Genomic DNA, 26427 nt, shown 5'->3' with positions numbered 1-26427 from the left:
GGCCACCAGGCGAGGGTCCCACATGGTACGCAGCCCTCTCCTGCCGCCCGCTGCTACCCTCGGCAGTGTACTTCCTCACTCTGCCTGCTCTGCTCACCGCTCTGGCTCTGGTGAGTTCTCTCGCCCTCCCACGCTTCTGACTGTACCCAGTGCCTATATGAATAAATAAATAAATCTTTAAAAAAAAAAAAAGAATTTAAAAAAACAAAAAATTTTTTTGTCCTTTACTTTTCAAAACATGTTCATTCATATTTGTCTGACTGATAATGCCAGTATATAAATATTCTTTTACGATAGGCCAAGACACCTGTATTATCTTGATTTTACAAAAATGGGTGCAAACAGTTAACAGACTTTGTTACCAAAAATTAAATATATATATTAAAAGTATGTGTGCATATATGTTATAAGTCCCTTTGACTAAACTTATATAATATCCTATCTTTCCTATATTCCCCTATTGTGAAAAGTATCACTATCCATCTATCCAAGCCAAATCTTCTCATCCTCTCACATCTAGTTCTCAAGTGCTAATACATTCTCCTAATTTTCTTGGAATTTATCTCTTGCCATTAGAGTGCCCTTCTGCAATTCCATTTCTTCATAAGTCTGACATGTGAGATTTTAATTGTTCTCCAGCAGTCATCTCTTCTTTGGTAAGTGGCGACAGCTAAAAAATAAAGGACAAAATACTTAAGTCAGTCATAAGAGCTAGAAAACAAAAGACAAAAATAAACATTTCAAAGACTTTTAAGTCTTATTTCTCTGACCAAAGAAATCAGATTTGAATAACTGTTCTAAAAGTATTTTCAAAAATAAATGCAGTTTCCTCAGAAAGTCTTCTTAACACACTTCAAAAAGGATAAATAAGAAAATTTATTACCATTAAACAATAAATACAAAATGGGTCTTCAGGTGGCTCAGGGGTTAAAGACTCAGCGTTATCAAGCTATCACCAGTCAGTGCGGCATGAGTTCGATCCCTGGCCAGAGAGCTAATTAACCCACATGGCTCAGCAGACCTCTCCTGTCTCGACCACTGTTCCCCTCAGCAGTATAATTCAGTACATCTGCCAGTTCTGCTCACCACTCTGTCTCTATTGAATCCTCTCACCCCCTGCACCTCTGGCCTGTACCCCCAGTTCTAATTTTTTTTTAAGATTTATTTATTTATGCATACAAGAGCTGGGGTGCAGGCCAGAGGCACAGGTGTGAGAGGATTCATCAGAGATAGATTGGGGGACAGAACAGGCAGATCTACTAAAATACACTGCTGAGGGGAGCAGCGGGTGAGACAGGAGAGGTCTGCTGCACCATGTGTGTCACCTCCCTGGCCAGGGATTGAACTCGCACTGCAATGGCTGCAAATAGCTTCATAGTGCTGACACTTAACCCCTTGCGCTACCAAGGAGCCCCCCCCCCCAATACACACAGTTCTTGTATACATAAATAAATAAAATAAATCTTAAAAAATAAATCTTAAAAGATAAATAAATGCAAAAAAAGCAGACTGTAGGGCTGGTTTATTTAGGAACTTGACAGTGTAAGAATTCAGTTGTTTTCCATCTCATGGCTCTGACATCCTTAATGGTGGACTTATCCTCAAGCTGACAGGTAAATGATAAGCTGTGGTAGGCATCAAATCTACACACAGTTTAAAAGAAGAAATGAAGTTTTCTTTTCCCATGGCTCTCAATAGTGAGGAAACTCTTCCTAATTACTCCTAGTCTATCCCTCTTCATATGTTATTTGGTTACAAAATCATTCCTGAACCAATGTTAAGTAAAGAAATATCGATCTCCTTGCCAATCAGGTGCACTCCTGAAGCTGAGGGGTGCTGACTTTCTACCAGTTATGAGGCTATTAGAGACTGCCCACATCTCAATAAACCAGTAATCTGATAGACAGGAAGGGCGAGGAGATGCTGAAAATAACCAACCAACTGTATCCAGAAAAAGCACGTAGAAGCAAAAACAAAGGGACAAAAGACAGAAACCACTAAAAGACTGACTGAAACAAAAAGTTATATGAGAAAATAACAAGTGGTTTACAACCTGAAGAACCGCTCAAGTAGTTCAAATCTGCCTTGATATATAGGTCATCTCTAGAGAGACTACCAAAACTAGAACACCCCATACCTACAGAATCAGAATCTCTAAGGCAGTACTATCCAATATAACTTTCTGTGATCTGGAAATATTTTGTATCTGCATTGCCCAAATGACAGATGAAGAACTGAATTTTTATTTTTATTTATTATTTTTTAGAGGTTTATTTATGCACACAAGCATACTAGAACTGGGGTGTAGGCCAGAGGTGTGGGGGTTGAGAAGTTTCACCAAGAGACAGAGTAGGGAACAGAACAGGCAGATCTGCTGAAATACGCTGCTGAGAGGAGTAGTGGGCGAGACAGGAGAGGTCTGCTGCACAATATGTGGGTTAGCTCACTGCTGGGGATCGAATTCTTGCCGAAGTGGCTGGTAATTGCTTGATAGCGCTGAGATTTTAACCCCCATGCCACCAGGGAGGCCCAAGAACTGAATTTTTATTCTTAATTAATTACTTTAAATTTTATTTTAATTTATATAGACACATATATATTTATATATGTGGCTACTGAATAGCCCAGCTGCTTTGGTTAATCAAGTCAACAATTGCTCCAAATATTCACATGGATAAAATGAAAAAACAATCATATGCCTTATTGCAATCCAAATATTTCCAGAATTTTTCTTTTATCCTAAAAATAAAAAATGGTATTGTTTTTAGTCTTTGCTCTTTATGAAGCTGTGGTGCTCTTTGTGATTACTTTTTACAAAATTTCAGACCACTGTATTACAGACCTTTAAAGATTTTACCAGGAAATGACCAGCCTAACAAGAGTGAAATTTTTCTTCTTTAACATCTTAGGGCATCAATGGAATATCATAATTCTATTTTTAATGCTTTGTAATTTTCTATTTATTGTTATATTATTTGTGATATTTGCTCTGCTAATTTTTTATTTTGGTACATATTCAGTCTCCCTTCCACCCCACCACCCCCCTTTTATTTTGGCTTTTGGTGGTAACCTTTTACAAGTATGTTTAAACCTTGATGTCTTAATGTCATCTAAGAAAGATAAGTAAATAATATATATTTCACTCTACCTCCTTTTCTGTTTTCATCTCCCTATTTATTTCTTAATATTTTCAATTCAGATATATTTCTGGGCCTCCCTGAAGGCACAAGGAGTTAAGTCTCAGTACTATGAAGCTATGGCAGCCACAGCAGCATGAGTTTAATCCCAGGGAGCTAACCCACATGGTGCAGAAGACCTCTCCTGCCTCACCCACTGCTTCCCTCAGCAGTGTATTTCAGTGGATCTGCCTGTTCTGCTCACCACTCTGTCTCTGATGAATTCCTTTCACCATCCCCCCCCCCCATACCTCTGGCCCACACCCCAGCTCTTGGATGCATAAATAAATCTTTAAAAAATACACATTTCTACCCTTCCAAATGAAAAATCACTCACCTTGATAAAGATTATAAAGATAATACCTGAACAATTTTACTCTCTACTATCTATATAAACAAAGCATCATTTTCCCTAAGTAGACTTTACTCTTTCTTCCTGCTCCCAAATAATTTTAAAGACCCATTCAATTTTTTGGGAGAATTTCAGAAGTCTCAGTTCATTCCACCCTTTGGTTTTCTTAACCATTCTCTGTTGTCCTTTTGAGTCATATACCACTTTTTATACTTAAAATTTCCTTGTAAGGTCTCTGTTACATGTCCCTTAAACTTTGGGTTACAGAACTATTTTTGGTTATCAAGTCTTTACAAATGATGTTCCTTTTTCTTCCACATTTTGTTCATAAAATTTTTCTCTGACCTTTCTGCTATTCTCTCGTTTTTAAAATTAAGTATAAGAACCTACTGTATTTAATATTTCCCAGCTTCACCATCATTAACTGTAAAATGTGATTTCCTTTCCTAAGGTTTACAATTGACTTTTCAGTCCTATCTCCTTGTCATAATCCAATCTAAAGTGAAACCTCCCTTAACTTTCTTCTACCTTTGAAATAAGACTTGCTTGTTTCAGATACTTCTTTTAAGTGTAATAAAGACCTTTACAGATATTCAGATGATTAAAACCCCCTATTACCATCATAACTATTTTTCTGTGCCAGTTTGCAATCTTAATCAGAAATATACCATATATTTAATTGTATCCAGAGGGAACAATTTTAAGTAAATATTGAAAGTATCATTTTTCTCTTTGAACTTTTTAATTTTCTTTTATAATTTTCACCCAAATTATTCTTTGCTCAATTAATTTTTGAATTTCTATATAGATATGTTGATATATACATCCAGAACTACATTTAATCTCTCTTCAATACTTGTTTCCTTAGAATAAGTTTATGTGCTTCTATTGTCGGACTCTTGATCACATACAATAAATAATATGTAATTTGGGTTGGACTTGTGAAAGTTACATTTTTTGTGTGTATACCTATTAGCATTTGGTACCATCCTGTTTTATTTTATTTATTTATTTATTTATTTTTAACATTTATTTTTATTGATTTTATACAAGCACTGGGTACAGTCAGAAGCGCGGGAGGGTGAGAGAATTCACCAGAGCCAGAGCGGGAGCAGAGCAGGCAGAAGGACTGAAGTACACTGCTGAGGGGAGCAGCGGGTGGCAGGAGAGGTCTGCGCGCCATGTGGGACCCACCTCCAGTGGCTGGGTTGTAGCTAGGGATCGAACCGGCGCTGCAGAGACTGCGGACAGCTTCGCAACCCAGCGCTCAACCGCTGCACCACCAGGGAGGCCTATCCTTACTGTTTTAAATTCCATTTCCCTATTCTCCCTACTCCTGCCTTTAAATTGTTTTCCCCTTCTCCACTATTCATCGCCCCATGACATAACAGATATGTATGTCTAAGATATCATTTTATAACTTAACCAGGTATCTCCCATTGGCAATATAAAACACTTTTCATCAAATTGACCTGGCTAATCAAACTTTGAAATATACTCTAGCTACAACCCATAATTCAATTATCTAAAGACATAATTTAATTCAGAATTGGCAAATATATACCATTTTTGCTGCTCCTACTCTTTCCCATACCCACTATAGATATCTTCTCTGCCATGCCCAAAAATCTAAGCTGTCATTATTAGTTAATTTATTAGAGTTGGCAACAGAAATATAACCTATTTTCTATCTATTGTTCCCATAATTAAGTTCTACTTTTTTATTCCATCTACATATATGCCATCTTTTGTTTCCAAAATCCCAACTTTGGGGCCTCCCTGGTGGCACAAGGGGTTAAGATGCAACCCATGAAGCTATCGCAGCCTCTGCAGCATGAGTTCAATCCCTGGCCAGCCAGGGAGCAACCCACATGGCTCAGCCGACCTCTCCTGTGTTGCTCGCTGCTCCCCTCAGCAGTGTATTTCACTCAGTCTGCCTGTTCTGTTCCCCACTCTGTCTCTGGTGAATCCTCTCATCTCCCACACCTCTGGACTGTACCCCAGTTCTTAGGTGCATAAATAATCTTTAAAAAAAAAAACAACCAAAAAACAAAATCCCAGCTTTGCCTTGAGAGTAAATAAAATTGCTACCAAATCTTTCAAGACCTAAGTACCTAGAGGTCAGCAGCTCATACTCTTTATTCTACTCTAATATATCTGAAGAGTTGTAATCAATGACAGATGCTTACAAATACAAGTATTCTTATACTAAATGAAAGGGGAGAATGAAGATTAGGCCCACTGATGTCCACCAATCCAACTAAAGAAAAGAAAAAAAAAAAAGATTCATTGATATAGATGCTTCCCAGATTTCTCAGTCTCACAAGTTCTTATAGAAACCAGCAGTTACATTTAATAAGTATTAGCAAGTTCCTCTTCTACCATGATTATATAAACCAACTATGTCAAGTGCACACACTCATTTAAAATAGGATATGAGCTATTATACTTCAGATAATCAAGAAAATATAATTTCTATCAACAGTTCAAAATGACTGAATTTCAAAAGGAAAGTTAGTAGGAATTTATCTTTCAAAATGGACACTCTGGGGCCTCCCCTGGTGGCGCAGCGGTTGAGCGCTGGATTGCGAAGCTGCCCACAGCCTCTGCAGCGCCGGTTCCATCCCCGGCCACCGGCGAGGGTCCCACATGGCGCGCTGACCTCTCCTGCAGCCCGCTGCTCCCCTCAGCAGTGTATTTCGTCACTCTGCCTGTTCTGTTCCGAGCTCTGGCTCTGGTGAATCCTCTCACCCTCCCGTGCTTCTGACTGTACCCAGTGCTTGTATAAACAAATGAATAAATCAATCTTTAAAAAAAAAAAAAAATGGACACTCTGAATTAAAACTGTATAAATCTAACTTGTCTATTGAAAGACTTACCTCCACATCTGTTTGCTTTTGTAGTTCTTGTATCACGATCATTGTCTTATTCAAAGTAGCACAAATGCGACTTTTAGTCTCTTTCTGCTCAATAGCAACTGGTTTAAAGCGTGCATGCAAAGTTTGATATCGAGACTTTATCGCTGACAATTCCTTTAAGAGTGTAACTGGATTTTTCTAGGGAAAAAAGTTAATATATATTAAATCATGTAAGGGAAAAATTAAGCCTCTTTTAAGAATTGAAATATACACAACACATTCTACCATCCATTTAATCAAGCACTGTAATTAAATATGCAACTGTGTGACCAAAGATGTGAAAAGGTGGAGGAAGAGAAGTATAAGACCTAGATCCTATTCTTGAGGAACTAAAGTCTAGGAACAGAAATAACTTACACCAAAAATTTAGCAATATTAAACTGCAAATAAGGTTACTTTAGATATATAACATTTGAGGCAGAGCTCACAATCATTAATTATGCAGTATTTCCAAAATACAATTCTAAATACTATTCAGAAAATTAGTAAAAGTTAAAATTTTTTTGCATGATTTTTATTTAAAAAATTTCAGTGAAGTAACATTGGTTTATAACACAGCATATGATTTGAAGGTATAGTATCAAATCCTTCAGGTATATCTCCCCTTTCCTACCACCAAGGCACCCACAGTACTCCACCAAAGATAAAATTTTGGTTTGTGATTTTTTTCCACATTTTTATTTTATTTTTTAAAGATTTTATTTATTTATGCATACAAGAGCTGGGGTGCAGGCCAGAGTTGGGCACTACAAGAGAGGTCTGCTGCGCCATGTGGGTAGCTTCCTGGCTGGGGATCGAATTCGTACTGCAGAGGCTGTGGATAGCTTCATAGGTTGCGACTTAACCCCTTGCGCCACCAGGGAGGCCCCAATTTTGGTTTGTTCTTAAAGAGTAAGACAACTTGAAACCAATAATAATAAAATTCGTAAACACAATCTCTTTGGGTATAAATACCAAGTCATTGACATGTCACTGATATGTCATGGCAAATACCAAGTCATGACACAAAATTCATGCCAACTCAAACAACTATAATATAAATAACCACTATTCCATTAAAAAAAATTCAATTAGGTTCTTTCTCTATTTGGTAATTCTTTACATTGCCTGGCAGTTCCTTAGCAAACGCTCCAATAATAACCACTCCACTCTCCACTCCCTCCAGTGCCCCTCCACTTCTTCTCAGCATAAGATCTCCCGAACTGCTTTACAGAAAAGACAGAAACCATCCATCTCTCTGACTTTTATTCCAAAATGAAAAGATCTGTGGACATTCTTCTACTTAATCAACTGCTAACAGTGTTACTGTCCCCTCTCCATATACTCTAGAATGTTAAATATCCTATATTTCAATAAACTTTTCAATACTTCCCTTTGTACAGACTTCAATTATAACCTGGGAAAAAAACTAACTCCTTCACTCTGTTGCCAATTCAAATTCTCACTCTATTTGACACCAACTTTGTAGACCCTATATGTTCTCAGTTTAACAACCTTATAGACTACTCTTTTGCCAAATTATTTTAAAATATCAAGAGGTTGGGCCTCCCCGGTGGCGCAGCGGTTGAGCGCTGGGTTGCGAAGCTGCCCGCGGCCTCTGCGGCGCCGGTTTGATCCCCGGCTGCTCCCCAGCCACCGGAGGAGGGTCCCACATGGCGCGCAGACCTCTCCTGCCGCCCGCTGCTCCCCTCAGCAGTGTACTTCGGTCCTTCTGCCTGCTCTGCTCCCCGCTCTGGCTCTGGTGAATTCTCTCACCCTCCCGCGCTTCTGACTGTACCCAGTGCATGTATAAACAAAAAACAAACAAACAAACAAATAAATAAATAAAACATGCCTCTAAAAAAAAAAAAAAATATCAAGAGGTCATGTTTGCTCTATAGCACATAACTTTTATCCCTCTTTCTGTCCCTTTATTTTTTTTCCCCTATTCCAATCTTCTTACAGTAAACTGGATTTCCATAAAACTATATTATACTGTTAATCTTTTTGCTCTTTAGATATCTCCAAGGACCCTACCTCATGTTACAGCAGTAAGTCAATTTATGGCTTCCTCCTAAGAATTTGATGATGGGAATAGAAAATAAGATTTTTTTTAAAAAAACACTTTTCTTTTTGGGGGTTTATTTTATTTATGCATAGAAGAACTGGAGTGTAGGCAAGAGGTGCAGGGGTGGTGGGAACGGATTCACCAGAGACAGTCGGGAGCCGAATAGGTAGATCTACTGAAATACACTGCTGAAGGGAGCAGTGGGTGAGACAGGAGAGGTCTGCTGTGCCATGTGGGATAGCAACCTGGCTGGGGACTGAAGGGAGATCAAACTCATACCACACTGCTTAACAGTGCTGAGACTTTAACCCCTGCACCACCAGGGAGGCCCAAGCAATGCTAACTCTAACAGGAAGGAATAAGGACAGAAAATCTAACTTAAAGACTGTTAAAGTAATTCTGTGGGAGTAATGAAAACCTGTGATGTGAGCAAGACCACTATAAAAGGGACTGAAGGGAGCTATTATGAAAAAGCTAATTGGTGGGGGGTTTTTATATGGAAGAATAATAGGAAATGTATATATATGATGATACCAAATGTATGTGTGCATTTATATATATATACACACACATATATATATAGGTCATATAGAGGAACACAGTGTATTAAGATGCCTTTGGGGTTATCTATATTCAGTGTACACCCAATGACTTTAAGTCCTGTGCTCTCACCCTCATGGGTACATTTCCCATCATGTTTGTAGATTATGGATATTGTCTTAAATAAAAGCTCTACAGTAGAAAATTCAAAGAAATGTCCTAAAAGGAGGAGGGCAGGGAGGATGGAAAGATTAGAGCCACAAAACAACAAGGAAAGAAAAATATAGGAATAGAAGGACAGTCCCAGGAAGTTCACTATCTTACTAACAGGAAAAGCCATAAGAGACTTTTTTTTTTTTTTTTTTAAAGATTTATTTATACAAGCACTGGGTACAGTCAGAAGCGCGGGAGGGTGAGAGAATTCACCAGAGCCAGAGCGGGGAGCAGAGCAGGCAGAAGGACCCAAGTACACTGCTGAGGGGAGCAGCGGGCGGCAGGAGAGGTCTGCGCGCCATGAGGGACCCTCCTCCGGTGGCTGGGGAGCAGCTGGGGATGGAACCGGAGCTGCAGAGGCTGCGGGCAGCTTCGCAACACAGCGCTCAACCGCTGCGCCACCGGGGAGGCCATAAGAGACTTTCTTTAATAAATATACTATGACTTCAGATTCACATGTTTTCAGATTTTAAGGACCCCACTCTGTGATAGCACAATTAATGAAAACAACAATACTATAATCATAAAATAACCATAAAATGTCATAGCACAGATGAAAGATTATAAACGTTCCAAGAGGGTCTCCCTGGTGGTACAAGGCTTAAAGTCTCAGCACTATCAAGTTATAGCCAGCCACTGCAACATGTTCAATCCCCTGCCAGGGAGCTAACCCATATATGGTGCAGTAGTCCTCTCCTCTCACCCCCTGCTCCTCTCAGTAGTATATTTCAGTAGATCTAGCTGTTCTTGCTCCTCACTCTGTCTCTTGTGAATCCTCTCACACAACCCACCACCACCGTAATTCTGGCCTACACCCCAGTTCTTGTATGCACAAATAAATAAAAATAAATCTTAAAAAAAAAGAGAAAAATGTGTAGGGGTATCTGTGGGGGAGGAGGAGGAATAAGGAAAAATACACACATAAGAATTCAGGAATTAGAATGGCATCTATTCTTTTTTTCTTATTAAACTTTATTTGTGTTTTCTCTTGTTTTTGATACCTGTTTCTTTTCTTTCTTTTTTTTTTGTGGTACCCTCGCCGGCGGCCGGGGACCGAACCGGTGCTGCAGAGGCTGCAGGCAGCCTCGCAGCCCAGCGCTCAACCGCTGAGCCACCAGGGGAGGCCCTGATACCTGTTTCTTAACAGGAACATTTGCAGCTATAAAACCACAAAGCAATGACATTACAATTAAGAGAAAATAATTTCCAAACTCAACCAAAATATCATTCAAATAAAGAATTAAATGGGGGGGGGTGGCCTCCCTGGTGGCGTAAGGGTTAAGATGCAACCTATGAAGCAATCCGCAGCCACCGCAGCATGAGTTTGATTCCCGGCCAGCCAGGGAGCAACCCACATGGTGCAGCAGACCTCTCCTGACTCGCCCACGGCTCCCCTCAGGAGTGTACTTCGGTCAATCTGCCTGTTCTGTTCCCCACTCTCTCTCTGGTGAATCCTCTCACCCCCCACACCTCTGGCCGATACCCTAGCTCTTGTATGCATAAATAAATAATCTTTAAAAAAAGAATTAAATGGGGGTTAAATAAAGACATTTTCAAATTTTTGACATGTGAAAAAGTTAATCCTCTCTCTGTATAGTCTATCTTTTTTAAAAAAAGATTTATTTATTTATGTGTACAAGAACTGGGGTACAGGCCAGAGGTGCAAGGTGGGGGTGGTGAGAGGATTCACCAAACAAAGAGTGGGGAACAGAAAAGGCGAGGTCTACTGTGCCATGTGGGTTAGTTCGCTGGCCGGGGATCAAACTTGTGCTGCAGTGGTTGCAGACAGCCTCACAGTGATGCAACTTAAACCCTTGTGCCACCAGGAAGTCTCAAAAAGTTAATGTTCTGTGTATTCTTTCTTGGGAAACTTCTAAAGGATATGCCTCATCAGGTTAAAGAAACCAAGAAAGAGTAAAATGTGATCCACACCAGGAGTAAAACTAAAGTGATTAACAAAATGACACTAAAGAAATCCCTTTAAACTAGGCTGCAGCAGGCCTGTAGAAAAGTCAGTTAGGAGCAAGGAAATAAAGTTAGAGAAGGGATATGGAAGAAAATGAAACTTAAGGATCATGTGATGGATCTGACAATATCGACAAAAGTTCTAAACAGTTCTTTTAGAAAAGTCTGACTGAAAAAATAAATCAAGGGGGGCCTCCCTGGTGACGCAAGGGGTTAAGCACCGCACTATGAAGCAATCCGCAGCCTCTGCAGCACTAGTTAGATCCCCAGCCGGCCAGAGAGAAACCCACATGGCGCAGCAGACCTCTCCTGTCTTGCCCACTGTTCCCCTCAGCAGGGTAATTAGTCTGCCTGTTCTGTTCCCCACTTTGTCTCTGGTGAATTCCTCTCACCCCTGCTCCCCACATCTCTGGCCTGTACCCCAGATCCTATATGCATAAATAAATCTTAAGGGCCTCCCTGGTGGTGCAGCGGTTGAGTGCTGGGTTGCGAAGCTGCCCACGGCCTCTGCAGCGCCAGTTCAGTCCCCAGCTGCTCCCCGGCCACCAGAGGAGGGTCCCGCATGGCACGCAGACCTCTCCTGCCGCCCGCTGCACTCCTCAGCAGTGTACTTCGCTCCATCTGCCTGCTCTGCTCCCCGCTCTGACTCTGGTGAATTCTCTCACCCTCCAGTACTCCTGACTATACCCAGTACTTGTACAAATAAATAAATAAATAAATAAATAAATAAATAAATTTTTTTTAAAAAAAATAAATAAATCTTAAAAAAAAGAAAAAAGAAATCAATGAAAAATTTAAAAAATTATATCTAAAAAATGAAAAGTCTCACTGAATCAATGATGCATGCATATAAAAACTAAGTAAACTGAAGAAGGAAAAAGATTAAAACAAATATTAGCTCTAGAAAAACAAATTGTGTAAAAAAGAAAAAGCAAACCTAGTATACTCCAAGACTTATATAAAAGTAATATTTATAGTCATAATATCTATGGTCTGAATATATCCCTCCAAAATTCTAATGTTAAAAGCTAACTACCTAGGTGATAGTATTAAGTGGTAGGTATTTTGAGAAGTTATAAGGTCATGAAGACAGAGCCCTTGAGAATGAAGTCAGTGCTATAATAAAGAGCTCCAGAGCGATCTCCTGCCCCTTCTGCCATATGAAGGCACACACCCTGCAATTCAGAAAAGACTCCTCACTTGACCATGCCAGCACCTCAACTTGGCCTTCCCAACCTCCAGAATTCTGAAAAATAACCTTCTGTGGTTTATAAGGTACCTGGTACGTGATATTTCATTGTAGCAACCCACATAGACTAATATAACAAGTACTAAATGTAGATATATCTAATGAAAACAGAAAATATGGGTATAAGGTATTTAATCTTTTAACTTCCATAATAAGTACTTATTTTTAATAATAACAGCTAAAACATAGCACATACTCTAGACCAGATAAAAAGTTCTAAACACATTATATATTTTTTTCTCTTTCCATCTATGAAATGAGGACTAATATCCTCATTTTTACAAATGAAGAAAAGTTACAGAAGGTTAACTGACTTGCTTAAGATCACAATGCAGAGCTGAGATTTGAACGGAAACAATCTGTATAGAATAAATCAATAGATATTTCAAATCAGTAGATATTTCAGATCAGGGGAAAAACAGCAATACATTGCATACTATTTGGAAATATAGAGGTATGTAAGAAAATACTGAAATCAAGTGGTGGTCTTTTGGGGGGTGGGAGATTATGAAACAGAATTACTGTTTATAATTATAAGCTTTGTACTTTTGTGACTTTTCAAATTATACATAAAATTATACACAAAAATTAATGTGATAATTAAAGTGGAAAGAAAATTGAGATGAAGGAAAAAGGTAACAATTGTGAGGTGACTGTCAATCATGTAAGCAAAAGGGTCTCTAGGTAATTGAAACGGAGCTCAGTAGTCAAGTGCCCAGAGACCTGTACATACAGTAGAAAGAAGAAAGATGAACTTCCCAAATACTGTTCCATGGGGGTAAAAAACTTTGTCTCAAGAACTAATCCTTGACAATCTCCCACACTAGAAAAAGAAAGAGTTGGTGAATCAAACAGAGGAAATAAACAGCCGTAGAGCTAAGAGTCAGAATAGGATAGTTAAGGAATTATTCATACTACATGTTTTTGTGACACTAATCAGATCTAATAACAATTATATGACAATAATTCAGGATAACATGATTAGTATTATATGGCCTGCTTATGACTACATTGTGTTTAGGATTTAATACCACATCACAGCGGGAGGAAAAACTATTGTGCACACAGCCTATTTTGTTTGGGTAATCGGCTTCTTGGGAGCCAATGTGTTCTTTTTTAGTTTGTAAGCGTGCTGCATGTTTCATTTAATTTTCTACCTTTACATGTCATTTCATTTTAGGATTTTCTTGATTACAAATGGATGATAAAAGGTTTTAAGAATATACAAAAAGTGCTCTGATAATGATAGTGCTAATGATGGAGAAGAAAAGCCAATATGTAAGTAAAAAGCTCAATTCAATTAAGGCTTTTGAAAACAAACATGCCATCATATATACTACTGAGCTTAAAAAAGTTCACAGGGAAAATGTTCAGAAAACAAGATTATTTTTCTAGAACAAAAATGGGTGAAGAATATGGTAACAGGAGCTTGTAGTTTATTATATCTATATCTAAATGAATTCTATTCACATAGTTGACTTTTATGCAAATTACTGAGAATCACTAAATCACAGTGGTACTAGAATGAGGATAATGCAGCAAAACAAAATTATCTTGTATGTGAGTGTGAATACACATCCACACAAACACTACAGTGGTTGGCACACTTACTTTCCTTGTTTGATGCACATATAATCATTAGGACTATTGTTAGTAAAATCTGTAAGTCTAAAATCATGGTTTTCTTTCCAAATGTAACACAATAAAGGAAGGAGATTTTTTTGAAGTTTAAATGCTACATGTTTGGGCCTCCCCTGGTGGTGCAGCGGTTGAGCGCTGGGCTGCGAGGCTGCATGCAGCCTCTGCAGCGCCGGTTCATTCCCCGGCCGCCGGCGAGGGTCCCACAAAAAAAAAAAAAAACCTACATGTTTATAAAGTTATAGTCAAACAAAAGTTAATGTAATTACCATATGATTCAGTAATTCCACAATTTAAGTTACAAAAGAATTGATAACAAGCACTCAAAGAGTTATATGTATACTATGTACAAAGCAGCATTGTTTACAACAGCCAAAAGGTGGAAACAACCAAGTGTCCATTGATAGTCGAATGGGTTAGCAAAATATGGTATATACATTCATGGAGTGTTATTCAGTCTCGAAAAGAAAATTCTGACACATGCTACATCATGAACACTGAGGACTTATGATAAGTGAAATAACCTAAACACAAAAGGACAAATAATGTGTGGATCAATTTATATAAATTATCTCAAATTCATAGAGACAGAAAGAATGGTGTTTGCCAGGGGTTGGAAGATGGAGGTATTGGGAGCTACAGTTTAATAGGTACAGAGTTTCAGTTTAGAAAGAAAAAACTCTAGATATGGATGGTGGCAATTGCTGCCACAAAGTGAATGTACTGAATTCCACTAAACTGTACATTTAAAGAATGGTAAAATAGGGCCTTCCCGGTGGCGAAGTGGATTGAGTGTAGCACTGTGAGGCTCTCCGCAGCCTCCTCAGCGCCACTTTGATTCTCGGCCAGCAGGGAGATTCCCACATGGCTGGCAGACCTCTCCTGTCGTGCCCGCTTCTCCCCTCAACAGTGTATTTCGGTCAATCTGCCTGTTCTGTTCCCCACGCTGTCTCTGGTGAATCCTCTCACTCCCCACACCTCTGGCCTATACCCCAGTTCTTGTATGCATAAATAAATAAATATTTTTAAAAAATGATAAAATGAAATCTTTGTGTTACATATATTTTACTACAACTAAAAAAAAACCTTTAGTGCTTTGTCAAACAGTTTGGCAGCTCCTCAAAATATCAAACATAAAGTTACCATATGGCCAGCAATTCCACTCCTACAGTGTACCATGGAGAAATGAAAGCAGATGGCTACAAAAACTTGTACATGAATGCTTGTAGTAGTATTATCATAATAGCCAAAAGGAGAAAATAACCAAAATGCCTATCAAGTAATAAACATGCAACAAAAATTTCTGTTATAAGAAGGAATAAGGTATTGAATCACACTATTACATGAAACTATGAAACGATGAAATATGAAACTATGAAATATGCTAAATGAAAGCTATCACACATAAAAGGCCACATATTGAATTACTTCATTTATATGAAATGTTCAGACAGTAAATGTGTAGCAATAGAAAGTAGGTTATAGAGATGTTAATTAAGGTATTTATCATACTGCAGAATATAAAGATGATTTGTAATAATCTTAAACATAGAATTATAAATGCATCATTTTTTGCAAAAATCAGTTTGCATAACAAATTGAATGGTATAACATCATCTTCCTCAGATAATATCATGACTACCAGGATTTCTCCCTTCAAAGTTACTTAATACTTCTCTAGAGGTATCAATAGTCTCAGAATTTGAGAGGCATCCACAGTGATTTGTACTTCTGGACTCAGTAATTCTCATTTGAGGGCTTAAAAATAAAGTCATAAGTTTCCCTTATTATCAAAACAATCTAATATGTTGTGACCAAACTTTTAACCCAAAGACTTTAAGATTCTATACATTTAGCACTTAATAATATAATTATTACAATCTACTATTAAAATAGTATCAGAAAATCTCTTAACATTCTGTTTTTAAAAAATTTTTATTTTGCTGATTACCTTGCCTGCTGAATCAGGATGATTAATCTTGATTTCATATTCCAGCCTGTACTGAATGTAATCCAGATCAGAGTCAGCTTTCTGGAACTAAAGATTAGCACAAATCATTATTTTGTGAACCAAAAGACATATTAATAAACACGATACTGTAACTATTATTTCTTGTTTTCTAGTATTTTAACAATGTGATATACACTCATTTATATTCCAGGACAATCACATTGTTACAACATTGTTAACCAAAGAATTGCAGATAATATGCCACACAGACCAAAATTAGAGCATTTAAAGACTCACAAACTATACAAATAAAACTACATGTAGTATGGGAATAGCAGTCTGAATAACCCCAATCTATTAAACCTGGGTCCTAGCATGATCTGTAGTAAATCCCTAATAAAGAGGGAACACAATCACAATTGTTTTGTATATTTCTATTAGAGTTCTATTGTCCATTGTCTTCCAGATAGAACAAAGGCATGTCTATGCTTGTCTAAAATAGATAGGTAGTAATATTGCACAAGCACCAGGTTACACACAAGTTATTTCAGGCAAATAGCGGTATCAAAACAGAAGAATGCAGGCAGAAGCTTTGGGTTCCTCAGTTCCTAACCTACAGCCCTTTACGGAACAATTGTTAGGGTAGTGCCATTTAGAGGCTGTGCCTCTAAAAGACTGCTTTTAGCACTTGAAGTCATCCATCTTTTTTTAAGTTCAGAATCCTACGTTATTTATATTAATTATGCTATGGATACACAACAGACTACAGAGACAGATTTTTGTAATATATTGAATAAGCCTGGTTTTGGAAAAAAAAGTTAAAGATATACCTACCAAAAAAATCTAAAATAGGGCCTCCCTGGTGCAAGATTAAAGTCTCAGCGCTATCAAGCAATGGCCAGAGTAGGTCAATGTGACAGTTGTCTATTATTAGACATGTCACTGTCACAAGAATATTCAGATAAACATTCCTTTAGTTTTTTTTTAAGACTCTTATTTATACTATCTTATACCAAATAAATAGGGCAATAATCAATGTAGAACACAAAAATTAAATATGATTTAATAAGATTTAATAAGACTGGTGTAATTTAAATCCCTGCACTTTACATAGAACCTTAACTAGATGTTTATACAGAAAACTTTTTTTTTTTAAAGATTTATTTATTTATACAAGTATGGGTACAGGCCACAGGCATGGGAGGGTGAGAGAATTCACCAGAGACAGAGTGGGGAGCAGAACAGGCAGACGGACAGAAGACACGGCTAAGGGGAGCAGCGGGCGAGACAGGAGAGGTCTGCCGCACCAAGTGGGGATCTCCCTGGCCGGCCAGGAATCGAACCCGTGCTGCAGAGGCTGCGGACACCTTCACAGCGCTGCACTCAACCCGCTGCGCCACAGGGAAGGCTCCGAGAACTTTTTTTAATTAAAAAAAATTAAGGCACATAGGATCATGATTACTATAGAACACAAAATATTTAGGAATATAATAAACAGTTAGAATATGGATTTTACTGCTTCCATCTTAACACTCCTGCATGCCAGCTCAACATTATACTGAAGCAACTGCATTTTACCCTGTTAAGCAACACCTCTCATCTTTGGACTTCATGAGTATTGTTTCCTCCATCTGGAACACTTTCCTTTTTCTTCACTGGCTAATCCCTACCCATCCTTCAAGTCTCAGTTTACATCTCCTCTCTAAAAAGTCTTCCTGAATTTAGATGTCTCTTTGCAGTATGTCTCATTAACACGGTATTTATTTGTCCCATAATGGCATATGTTTTAATGTACTTTATTTAAATGTCTCTCCCAGATAAGTATCTTAATATCTTTAGTTCCTGGTACTAGCCTGACCCAACAACACACACTTGAAGAAAATACTTTCATCTACAATTAGGCAAATTAAGTGGGAAAGGAAGAACTTAACAAAAGCTACTACAATGCTCACTTTTCCCAACAAAATATTGTTCTAAAAATCTAATATTACAGTCCCTAATTCATTATATAAAATCCTTAGCAAAAACAGGTTTCTTCATTTATAAAATGAGAGTAAAAACAGTGAATCAAAGAACAAAAGATTGACTTATTCAAACTTTTTAACTGTTTTATGTTGAAATAAATTAAACCTTAACTTTTATTTTTTTTTTAAATATGAGATAACTTGCTCTGAATTCTTTTTTTTTTTTTTTTAAAAGATTTATTTATTTATACAAGCACTGGGTACAGTCAGAAGAAGCGAAGGGTGAGAGAATTCACCAGAGCCAGAGCGGGGAGCAGAGCAGGCAGAAGGACCGAACGACACTGCTGAGGGGAGCAGCGGGTGGCAGGAGAGGTCTGCGCGCCATGTGGGACCCTCCTCTGGTGGCTGGGGAGCAGCCGGGGATTGAACTGGTGCAGTAGAGGCTGTGGGCAGCTTCGCAACCCAGCACTCAACCGCTGCGCCACCGGGGAGGCCCTAAAGCTTAACTTTTAAATTACTAGTATTAACTTTTCAAATCTGAGGACAATTTTTATCTGAGATAGTCTTAATATTGAAACTTTGTTTGACTGCCAAAAGTGAGGTTTCCTGTTTGTTTTAAAACTTACTTTGTTCCAAAGAATTTTCCACTTGATTTTAAATGAGCTCATATGCATGGCCTTTTCTACCCTAGTCCTGAAATTGGTGTAAATGTGTTTACACCAAAATACAGTTTAAGGCAGAAAAAACCTTCCTCCTTTAACCAACTGATACACTTTTTTTTTTTTAAGATTTATTTATTTATGCATACAAGAGTTGGGGCACAGACCAGAGATGCGGGGGGGATGAGAGGATCCACCAGAGACAGAGTGGGGAACAGAACAGGCAGATTGACTGAAATACACTGCTGAGGGGAGCAGCGGGCAAGACAAGAGAGGTCTGCTGTGCCATGTGGGTTGCTCCCTGGCCAGCCGGGGGATCAAACTTGTGCTGCAAAGGCTTCGGATTGTTTCATAGTGAGGTGCTTAACCCCTTGCACCACCATGGTGGCCCATGATACACTTTTTATTCTTATTTTATGAGTATTTAATATTTTATCCAAAAAAACTTTATAGTTATACAAGAGGGCTTTCAAAAGAAATTCAATGATATCTGAAAAGACACTGTGACTAGACAAATGTAATATGTTGTGATCAATTCACTTTTTCAGAGCAAAGAAATGAGCTCTCCAAATTAGATAGTTTTCTCCTCCTAGTCCCTCCTGAGTTATTAAAAAACATAAATTCCACCCACCCATTAGTGAATGGTAAGAAATAAAAGCCATATATATATATATATATATATATATATTCCAAACAAGGAAAACAGCTGTACTTAAAGCCAGAAATAAACCAGAAAGCAATATATATATATATATAAAATTTGGAATAACATTTTATCCATTAAGTTTGGAATAAAATGGTTTTTTTTTTTTTTTTATTTTTTATTTTTTTTTTTATTTTTTTTTTTTATAAATTTTATTGTTATATTCCCCATACAATTGCAGCCCCCCATTCTGACCCCAATCCCTCCCCTCCCGCCCCCGCCCCCCTAAAAGTGTCTCTGGTTCATAGTTTTTTGTTGATTTTGATTTTCACTTTCTTATAGTTATTCATTTTCCTGGTCCATTATTTAAGTTTTCTAGATTCCTGCTATGAGTGAGACCATCCGGTATTTTTCTTTTTCTTTTTGGCTTATTTCGCTGAGCATGATCCCTTCCAGCGCCATCCATGTTGCAGCAAATTGCATGTGTTTATCTTTTTTGAATGCTGAGTAATTGGAATAAAATGGTTTTAAGACAATCACAGTCTTCATTCTCTACAAATGAAGCCCTTGAGATCATGCTTAACATTTCAGGTATCCTACTCCCCTTGGTGTGTATTCTCCCCCACGTTTCCCCTGAAATTCAATGCATGCAGGAAATACAACTGTTGCTTTACTTTTAAAATAAAGAGCGGGCCTCTCTGGTGGTGCAAGGGGCTAAGGCACAGCTCTATGAGGCTGTCTGCAGCCACTGCAGCACAAGTTCGATCCCTAGCCTAGGAGCTACCCACATGGCGCAGCAGACCTCTCCTGTTTCCCCCGCTGCTCCTCTCAGCAATGTATTTCACTCAGTCCACCTGTTTTGCTCCCCACTCTGTCTCTGGTGAATCCGCTCACCCCCTACACCTCTGACCTGTACCCCAATTCTTATGCATAAATAAATAAATCTTTAAAAAAATAGAGAGAGAGCAGCAGGAGGAGAAATCATACTAAACAGAATATTAAAAAGCTGTATAAATAGGACCTATGCAATGAAAACTGCAAAATACCTTACAATATTAAAGACAACTCAATTTGAAAATAGGTAAAGATTTTTAATATATATTTCATTAAAGATATACCAGCATATGAAATTATGTTCATTATCATTAGTCATTATGGAAATGCAAATTAAAACTATAATGAGATACCCACACACTTATTAGAATGGCTAAAATGCAGAACACTGACAATACCAAGTGTTGGTGAGGATGTGGAGAAAGTAGAAACCTAATATTTAGCTTTTAACAGTTTCTTAGGAGATATTTATCACACTTCCTAGCAATCTCACTCCTCAGAATTTACCCAAGATAAAGGACAGCATATACACACAAAGACTATACCTATGTTCATAACAACTTTATAACAGGCAAAAAACATTGGAACAACCCAAAGTTCATAAAACAGTGAATGAATAAACAATGTGATAGTCTATGCAATGCAATATTACTCAGCAATAAAAATGGTACAACTATGAATGCATATAACAACATGGATTAATCTCAAAACAATTACATTAAGTGCTATAAGCATGACACAAAAGATTGTATGTTACAGATGGCTTTACTTACATGAACTACATATCAGTCATTGCCAGGGAGTTTGGGAGAAGGTTGACTGCAAAGGGACTGTTAGGGCACTTTTTAAGGTAATGGAAATGTTCTATATCATGATTGTGGTGATAGTTACATAACTGGACACATCTGTCAAAATTTATCAACTTATACACCATACAGTTTTACTGTATGGAAATTATCTTAATGAACTGACTATCAAAAAATGTGAGATTCACACCTCATGGCATCTTACATTTACAAAAAGGAACCTTAAAGCAAGCACTCATAAGTTTTAAATTCAAACATTCCTTACACAATGCAAAAAAGTAACATCTAAAATTTGGGGAACGTTACCATAGGAAATACAGAGGAGAGATTGTTTTCATCACTTTCGAATTTATCTTAACACTTGATTAAATAAAACCTGATATTTCCCAGAACCTATCTAAATCTTAGTTACAGAAAACTAAATTAAAGAAGAGACAAATTACAAAGTATACCGCTCATCTAGACAACTTTAGATGTAAACTTTAACAACTTTAGGTACAAAAAATATTTACTCAATGTGTTTCATAATGCATTTCCGTAGTGAGTTTTTAATTTAAGCTTTTTTCAAATTCTGACTTTCTAAAACATATATTTTTAGAACACTATATAGTTTTCAGCAACAAAGTTTGTGATTAATTACTCACAGATATTGAAGAAAGATGTAAGGTAAGAACCAAAATTCTGGTGTACATCCTGCTCTCAGATGCTTTGACAATACTATTGCACTGCTAGCTGTAAAGTACAGTAGTGCAATAAAGTCAGAGCATTCGTTAGCAGTAATAGGTAGGTAAGGATCACAAAAGCATCTTAGATCAGTTGAAGCTTCAGTGCGAAAATAATTTAAAGTAGGGTTGCCATATTGGACAGAAGATATCCAAAACCTAAGAACATTTATATCAATGTTAAAAAAAAAAAAAAGAATAGGACTTAAATATCATTTGGATATTGTTTTTTCATGACTAACTTATAATGTATCTCCAAATAGAAACATGCATAGATAGAGAAAGGAATTTTTTAAATGTGTTCTAAACTTCATATATTATTAAGTGGGTATTGCCAATACCTTAAAACTGGTATTAACAAAACCAGTTATAATTACTACTACAGCAAAGTCATGAAAAATTTTTGTTGTGCTTAGATTTGTTGGTTTGCTCCTCCATTATAATTAATCAACTGCCATATAGAACAAGTCTTTTGAGTAAGACTCTCAAAGAAAACAAGTGAAAAGTAAAAAATAGTCTCAATTTCTACATACCCAAACTACCTCTCTAGACACTAAACTACAATATAAAAGCATTTACCATTTTCTATCTTTTCATATCAAGAGTTTACAGGCTTTCAAGTTAATTAGGACACAATTAACTCTCACTGAATTCTATGGAGGAGATTTAAAATTTTCAGCTAACACCTAAAATATCGTAAATATAGTAGGAAATCATTCTTAACTTCCTTCAAACTTGGATCTGTCTAGGAGGAATTATAGAAGGGGCTTGTGACAAATATCAGGTTTTCTCACTAGCAAGCCAATTAACATCTTAACCTTTTTTATTTTATGGGTAAACTACTCAAAAGTCAAATGTAAACCCAGAAATAGGAAAAGTTTCATACTACACTACTTTGTGCACAATCAGTGCTACCACAACAGAACACTAGACAAATAGCACTCAATAAGAGAAAAAAAGTTAAAGATTACCCTACAATGAACTTCTTATGCCATTAATAATGTTGATTGATGCAAAAATATTTTCCATTATTTTCACTAGCCTTCCTTTAGATGCTCTGGTTCTGCTACTTAGTTGGACTGAGACTACTGTGAAACGGTCTCACATTCAGGACAGCTGGAATGTGAATGTTTTGACCTCTAGCTGTGGGCCACATAACTCAGATATTGTATTATTTAAAAAATGCTAAGTTGTAAAAATAAGTACTTAAAAGTCAAATGTTTTATTTTCTGAATTAGAAGTTAATACAAATAACAAATTATGACATAGTTTTAAATTAAGAGAATCAGACTATCTCTACAAAATTAGGGTATTTCTTTTCCAGGCTACGTCATATGAATGCTCTTTCATTTATTAGCTATTCAACATAGGTTCTTAAACGAATCGTTTATTCAGGTAGTGTAAAGCCAAAAATCAGAGGCCTGAACAAGAAATCATTTACCTTTAGAATCTTAGAAACTAAACCAGTTCATAGAAACATCATTTTTTCCTAAAAAGCACATAGCAAATCTGAGTATGAGACAACCCAATCACTACAAAGCAGTCCTAATAAAACTATCACAATAGTTCCAACACATTTTTTTAACCCTAATGATTATGTAAACAAATTAATAACTTAAGGCAAACAAAACAGTAAAGTTTAAGTGACTGGTTTATACCTCATAATTTTTCAAAACCCACATTTTCCAAGATATACATATAATGCTTTTCCCCTTAAAATGTGTTCAATCTGAAAAAGTCCTGTAGAATGACTTGATTGCACAGACCAGAAAAGGTTTAATAGGTACCTTAAAATTAAAAAGCTAATTTGAGTGGGGGAAATATTAAAAGCAGAATCAGTATCAATTATATTTTACAGTTAGGCAGAAATATCAATCTAGGTGGAATTCAGAATGGAGGAGAAAGGCAAGACAGTGTTAACATTTATGCCTTTTGATAGAATCAAACTATTCTTAAAATGTTTTTGGTTTGTGTTTTTTAAGAAAAAGATAAAAATAACAAAACTTGGAACCTCAAGTTCATTATTACTGGTTTGGAAGCTGCAGAAAATTCTTCTGTCCTCGGTTCCATCCCCCTCCCCCAATTCTCTCTTTCTCCCCCCCCCCCCACACAACAAAGAAAATTAAAACTAAAAAGGTTTGAACCAATGGAAGGTCTTCAAGTTATATCTGTATATGAGGCATTACAATCAACTAAACATCACAAGAAAATAATAGGCTAGGTCATGTTCTCACATTTTCTGGGATGGGAATGGGGCTGATCAGGAATGGAATTTCTTCCAGAATCACTCACTACACGTGTAGATGTTAAGATTCAGCTTGGGGAAAGCAGCACAGGCACAAATGATAACTAAGGAGTAGTGTCAGAGAATAAGAGGAGGAGGAGAGCTGGATTGCAGAAGAAGATTCTGACTTTTTTATTTAATTCTAATTTTCTTTACCAAAAACCCAATAGAAGTTCAAAGACAGGTTTCCTCCAAATTCCCCGTTTTAAAGGAAGTCATCTCTATCCAAAAAATGGATAATGCAGCGGTGGTAAGAAAAGCTGAAGACAAAAAAGGGGAGCTAAAAAGATAAGAAAGTGCGGCAACAGAGCTAGTAGTCTAAGGACAGGAGGCAGGAAACAAGGAGGACAAGTGAAGGAAGGATCCGTAGAAAGAAACTAGGACAGCCAGACTCTAGCTTGGCGCCCTAGTGCAGGCCAAGCAGCTGCGAGAATCCTTTCCAATTATTCGCCTCCGCCCACTACTTTCACAAATGAATGAAATTGGGCAACTGGAGAGCCGCGTGCCTCGATCCAATCCCGCCTGCACTCCAGGAAAGCGGCTCGTGGTGCAGATCCCCACGGCTCACAGCTGGCCCAACCCAAGGACTGCAACCTCCGGGCAAACCAGAAACTGGGGTAGGGGCTTCCTGACCGTAGTAAGTTGTGCAAGCAAGTCTAGCATTCTTCCTGACTTTCTCAGTCCGCCTGGGAGAACAGAAATGGCTCAGCCCTAAAGAGATTTCTCTCCGCGGCCCCCCCACCCCCCGAATCTGTTCCCCACCCCACCCCCCAGGCTCCTCTCTAGAGGTGTGAACGACCTCTCCCCTTCTTGGGGTGTCTGGGGACCTTTCCAGTCACGTCTTTTTGGTGGAAATACACAGAAAGCTGTCTTCATCAGCCACAGCTTCTTGAGGGGTGGAAAGGGGAGGGCAAGGAACAAGGAATTCCAAAGGCCCGCACCCTCAGCATCTCCCGCCATTTCCCTCACGAGTTTCCCGGATGTAACCCCTTCCCCCGAGGCGGTTAAAAGAGACCAGCGGCGACGACTCCCTTTGGTGCTTAAGGAGAGCATTCGGGTCCGGTCCAGCCTTCGCCTTCCAGGGTTTCCAGCGACTCCAAGTTACGTCCCACCTTGGAGGCCATCGGAAAAATAGAAATTATCAAGGAGATCCCCCTCACTTTACACTCACCATCAGTTCCAGCTTATCGACCTCCGCCTCCATGTTGAATAGTTGACATTCCTCAGGCCGCGGCGGCGCTTAAGCTGCAAACGGTACTAGCACTGAGGGTCCCTATTGGACAGCTGTCACTCATCGTCTCGCACTCATTGGTTCCCCCGTTTCGCCAGCACCCGCCCATTGGCGACTGGGTAACGCCCCTCCGCATGAAACACGTCTTCGTATTGGACAAAAACACAAAACGCTGTAGGAGGATTGGCTATGGTACACTCCTTTTTTTCCATTGGCTGGACCCGCTTCTCTACTTTCAATTTGACGGCGAGGACTCCGCAGAGGCGAGCTTACGATTGGCGAAAGGCGAAAAAGAGTGAACCAATCACACAAACGCTTGCACAAACAGCTTTGGGGACGCGACACACCTTCTTTCTAGCCTCCCCACCCCTACGCTCCCGCCTTCCACTTATTCATACAAGAAGCGCCTCGGCTCTAATTGGTCGGAGTGTAGTACTACGTCAACCAATCACGCGCCAGATTGTGCGACTACGCGACCGGGAGAGCGAATCGCAGGGGGTCCGTGCAACCGATTGGTCCGTCTCTGATGAAGTTTTAATTTTGAATTTTTCTTTATGGAGAGAGAGAAACAGCTGACGGGACTCCATCTAATCCCCGAGCTCTTAGACTAGTAAGTGCAAGAAGATTTTCCTTTATTACCTGGACTCGCGTCTTCCGTCCCTGGGTCCGTTACTTTTTGTTGTTTTCTTACGGTTTACGGACGTGGGGACGGGGGTTCTGAGGGGAGACGGAGCCCGGAAGGGTGCTCCGCCTGGCTCTCCTCTGACCAGACCTCTATCTAATTAACACTGCGAAATATGTCTTGGGGCAAAGCATTTATCTTACTTTGGCACCTTTGGCACCTTCCTTTACATCTTTGCTACTCAAAGTGTGGTCCTGCCTCATTTGTTAAAAATTCGACTTGTTAAAAATGCGAAGTTGAGCCTCCCCGGTGGCGCAAGGGGGTTAGCACAGCACTGCGAAGCTGTCCGCAGTTTCTGCAGCACGAGTTCGATCCCCAGCAGGCCAGGGAGCTACACACATGGCCCGGCAGACCGCTCCTGTCTCGCCCGCTGCTCCCCTCAGCAGTGTATTTCAGTCAGTCTGCCTGTCTGTTCCCCACTCTGTCTCTGAAATATCCTCTCACCCCCCACACCTCTGGCCTGTACCCCAGCTCTTGTATGAATAAATAAATAAATCTTTAAAAAAATTAAAATGCGAAGTAAGGGGCTTTACCTAGGCATACTAAATTAGTG

General features: G+C 38.5%; 1 protein-coding gene across 2 annotated transcripts; it reads right to left on the bottom strand.

Annotated features, from left to right (window-relative positions):
* Nucleotides 1–601: 601 nt before the first annotated feature.
* On the bottom strand, nt 602–25165 carry SKA2 (spindle and kinetochore associated complex subunit 2; the record flags this gene model as incomplete). 2 transcript variants are annotated; one of them, XM_084239099.1, is made up of 4 exons in its annotated part: nt 602–670; nt 6408–6584; nt 16050–16136; nt 25133–25165. In XM_084239099.1, 4 exons carry the CDS (start codon nt 25163–25165, stop codon nt 602–604), a joined length of 366 nt encoding a protein of 121 aa, XP_084095225.1. The 2 variants fall into 2 exon arrangements, with proteins under 2 accessions (XP_084095225.1, XP_084095224.1); XM_084239098.1 differs by lacking the exon at nt 602–670 and having other exon boundaries at nt 6207–6584.
* Nucleotides 25166–26427: the final 1262 nt, after the last annotated feature.

The sequence above is a fragment of the Talpa europaea genome, assembly GCF_964194135.1.
Source record: "Talpa europaea genome assembly, chromosome: 7".
Taxonomy (NCBI): domain Eukaryota; kingdom Metazoa; phylum Chordata; class Mammalia; order Eulipotyphla; family Talpidae; genus Talpa; species Talpa europaea.
The sequence above is the reverse complement of the archived record's forward strand: the minus strand, read 5'-3'. Positions and strand labels throughout refer to the sequence as shown.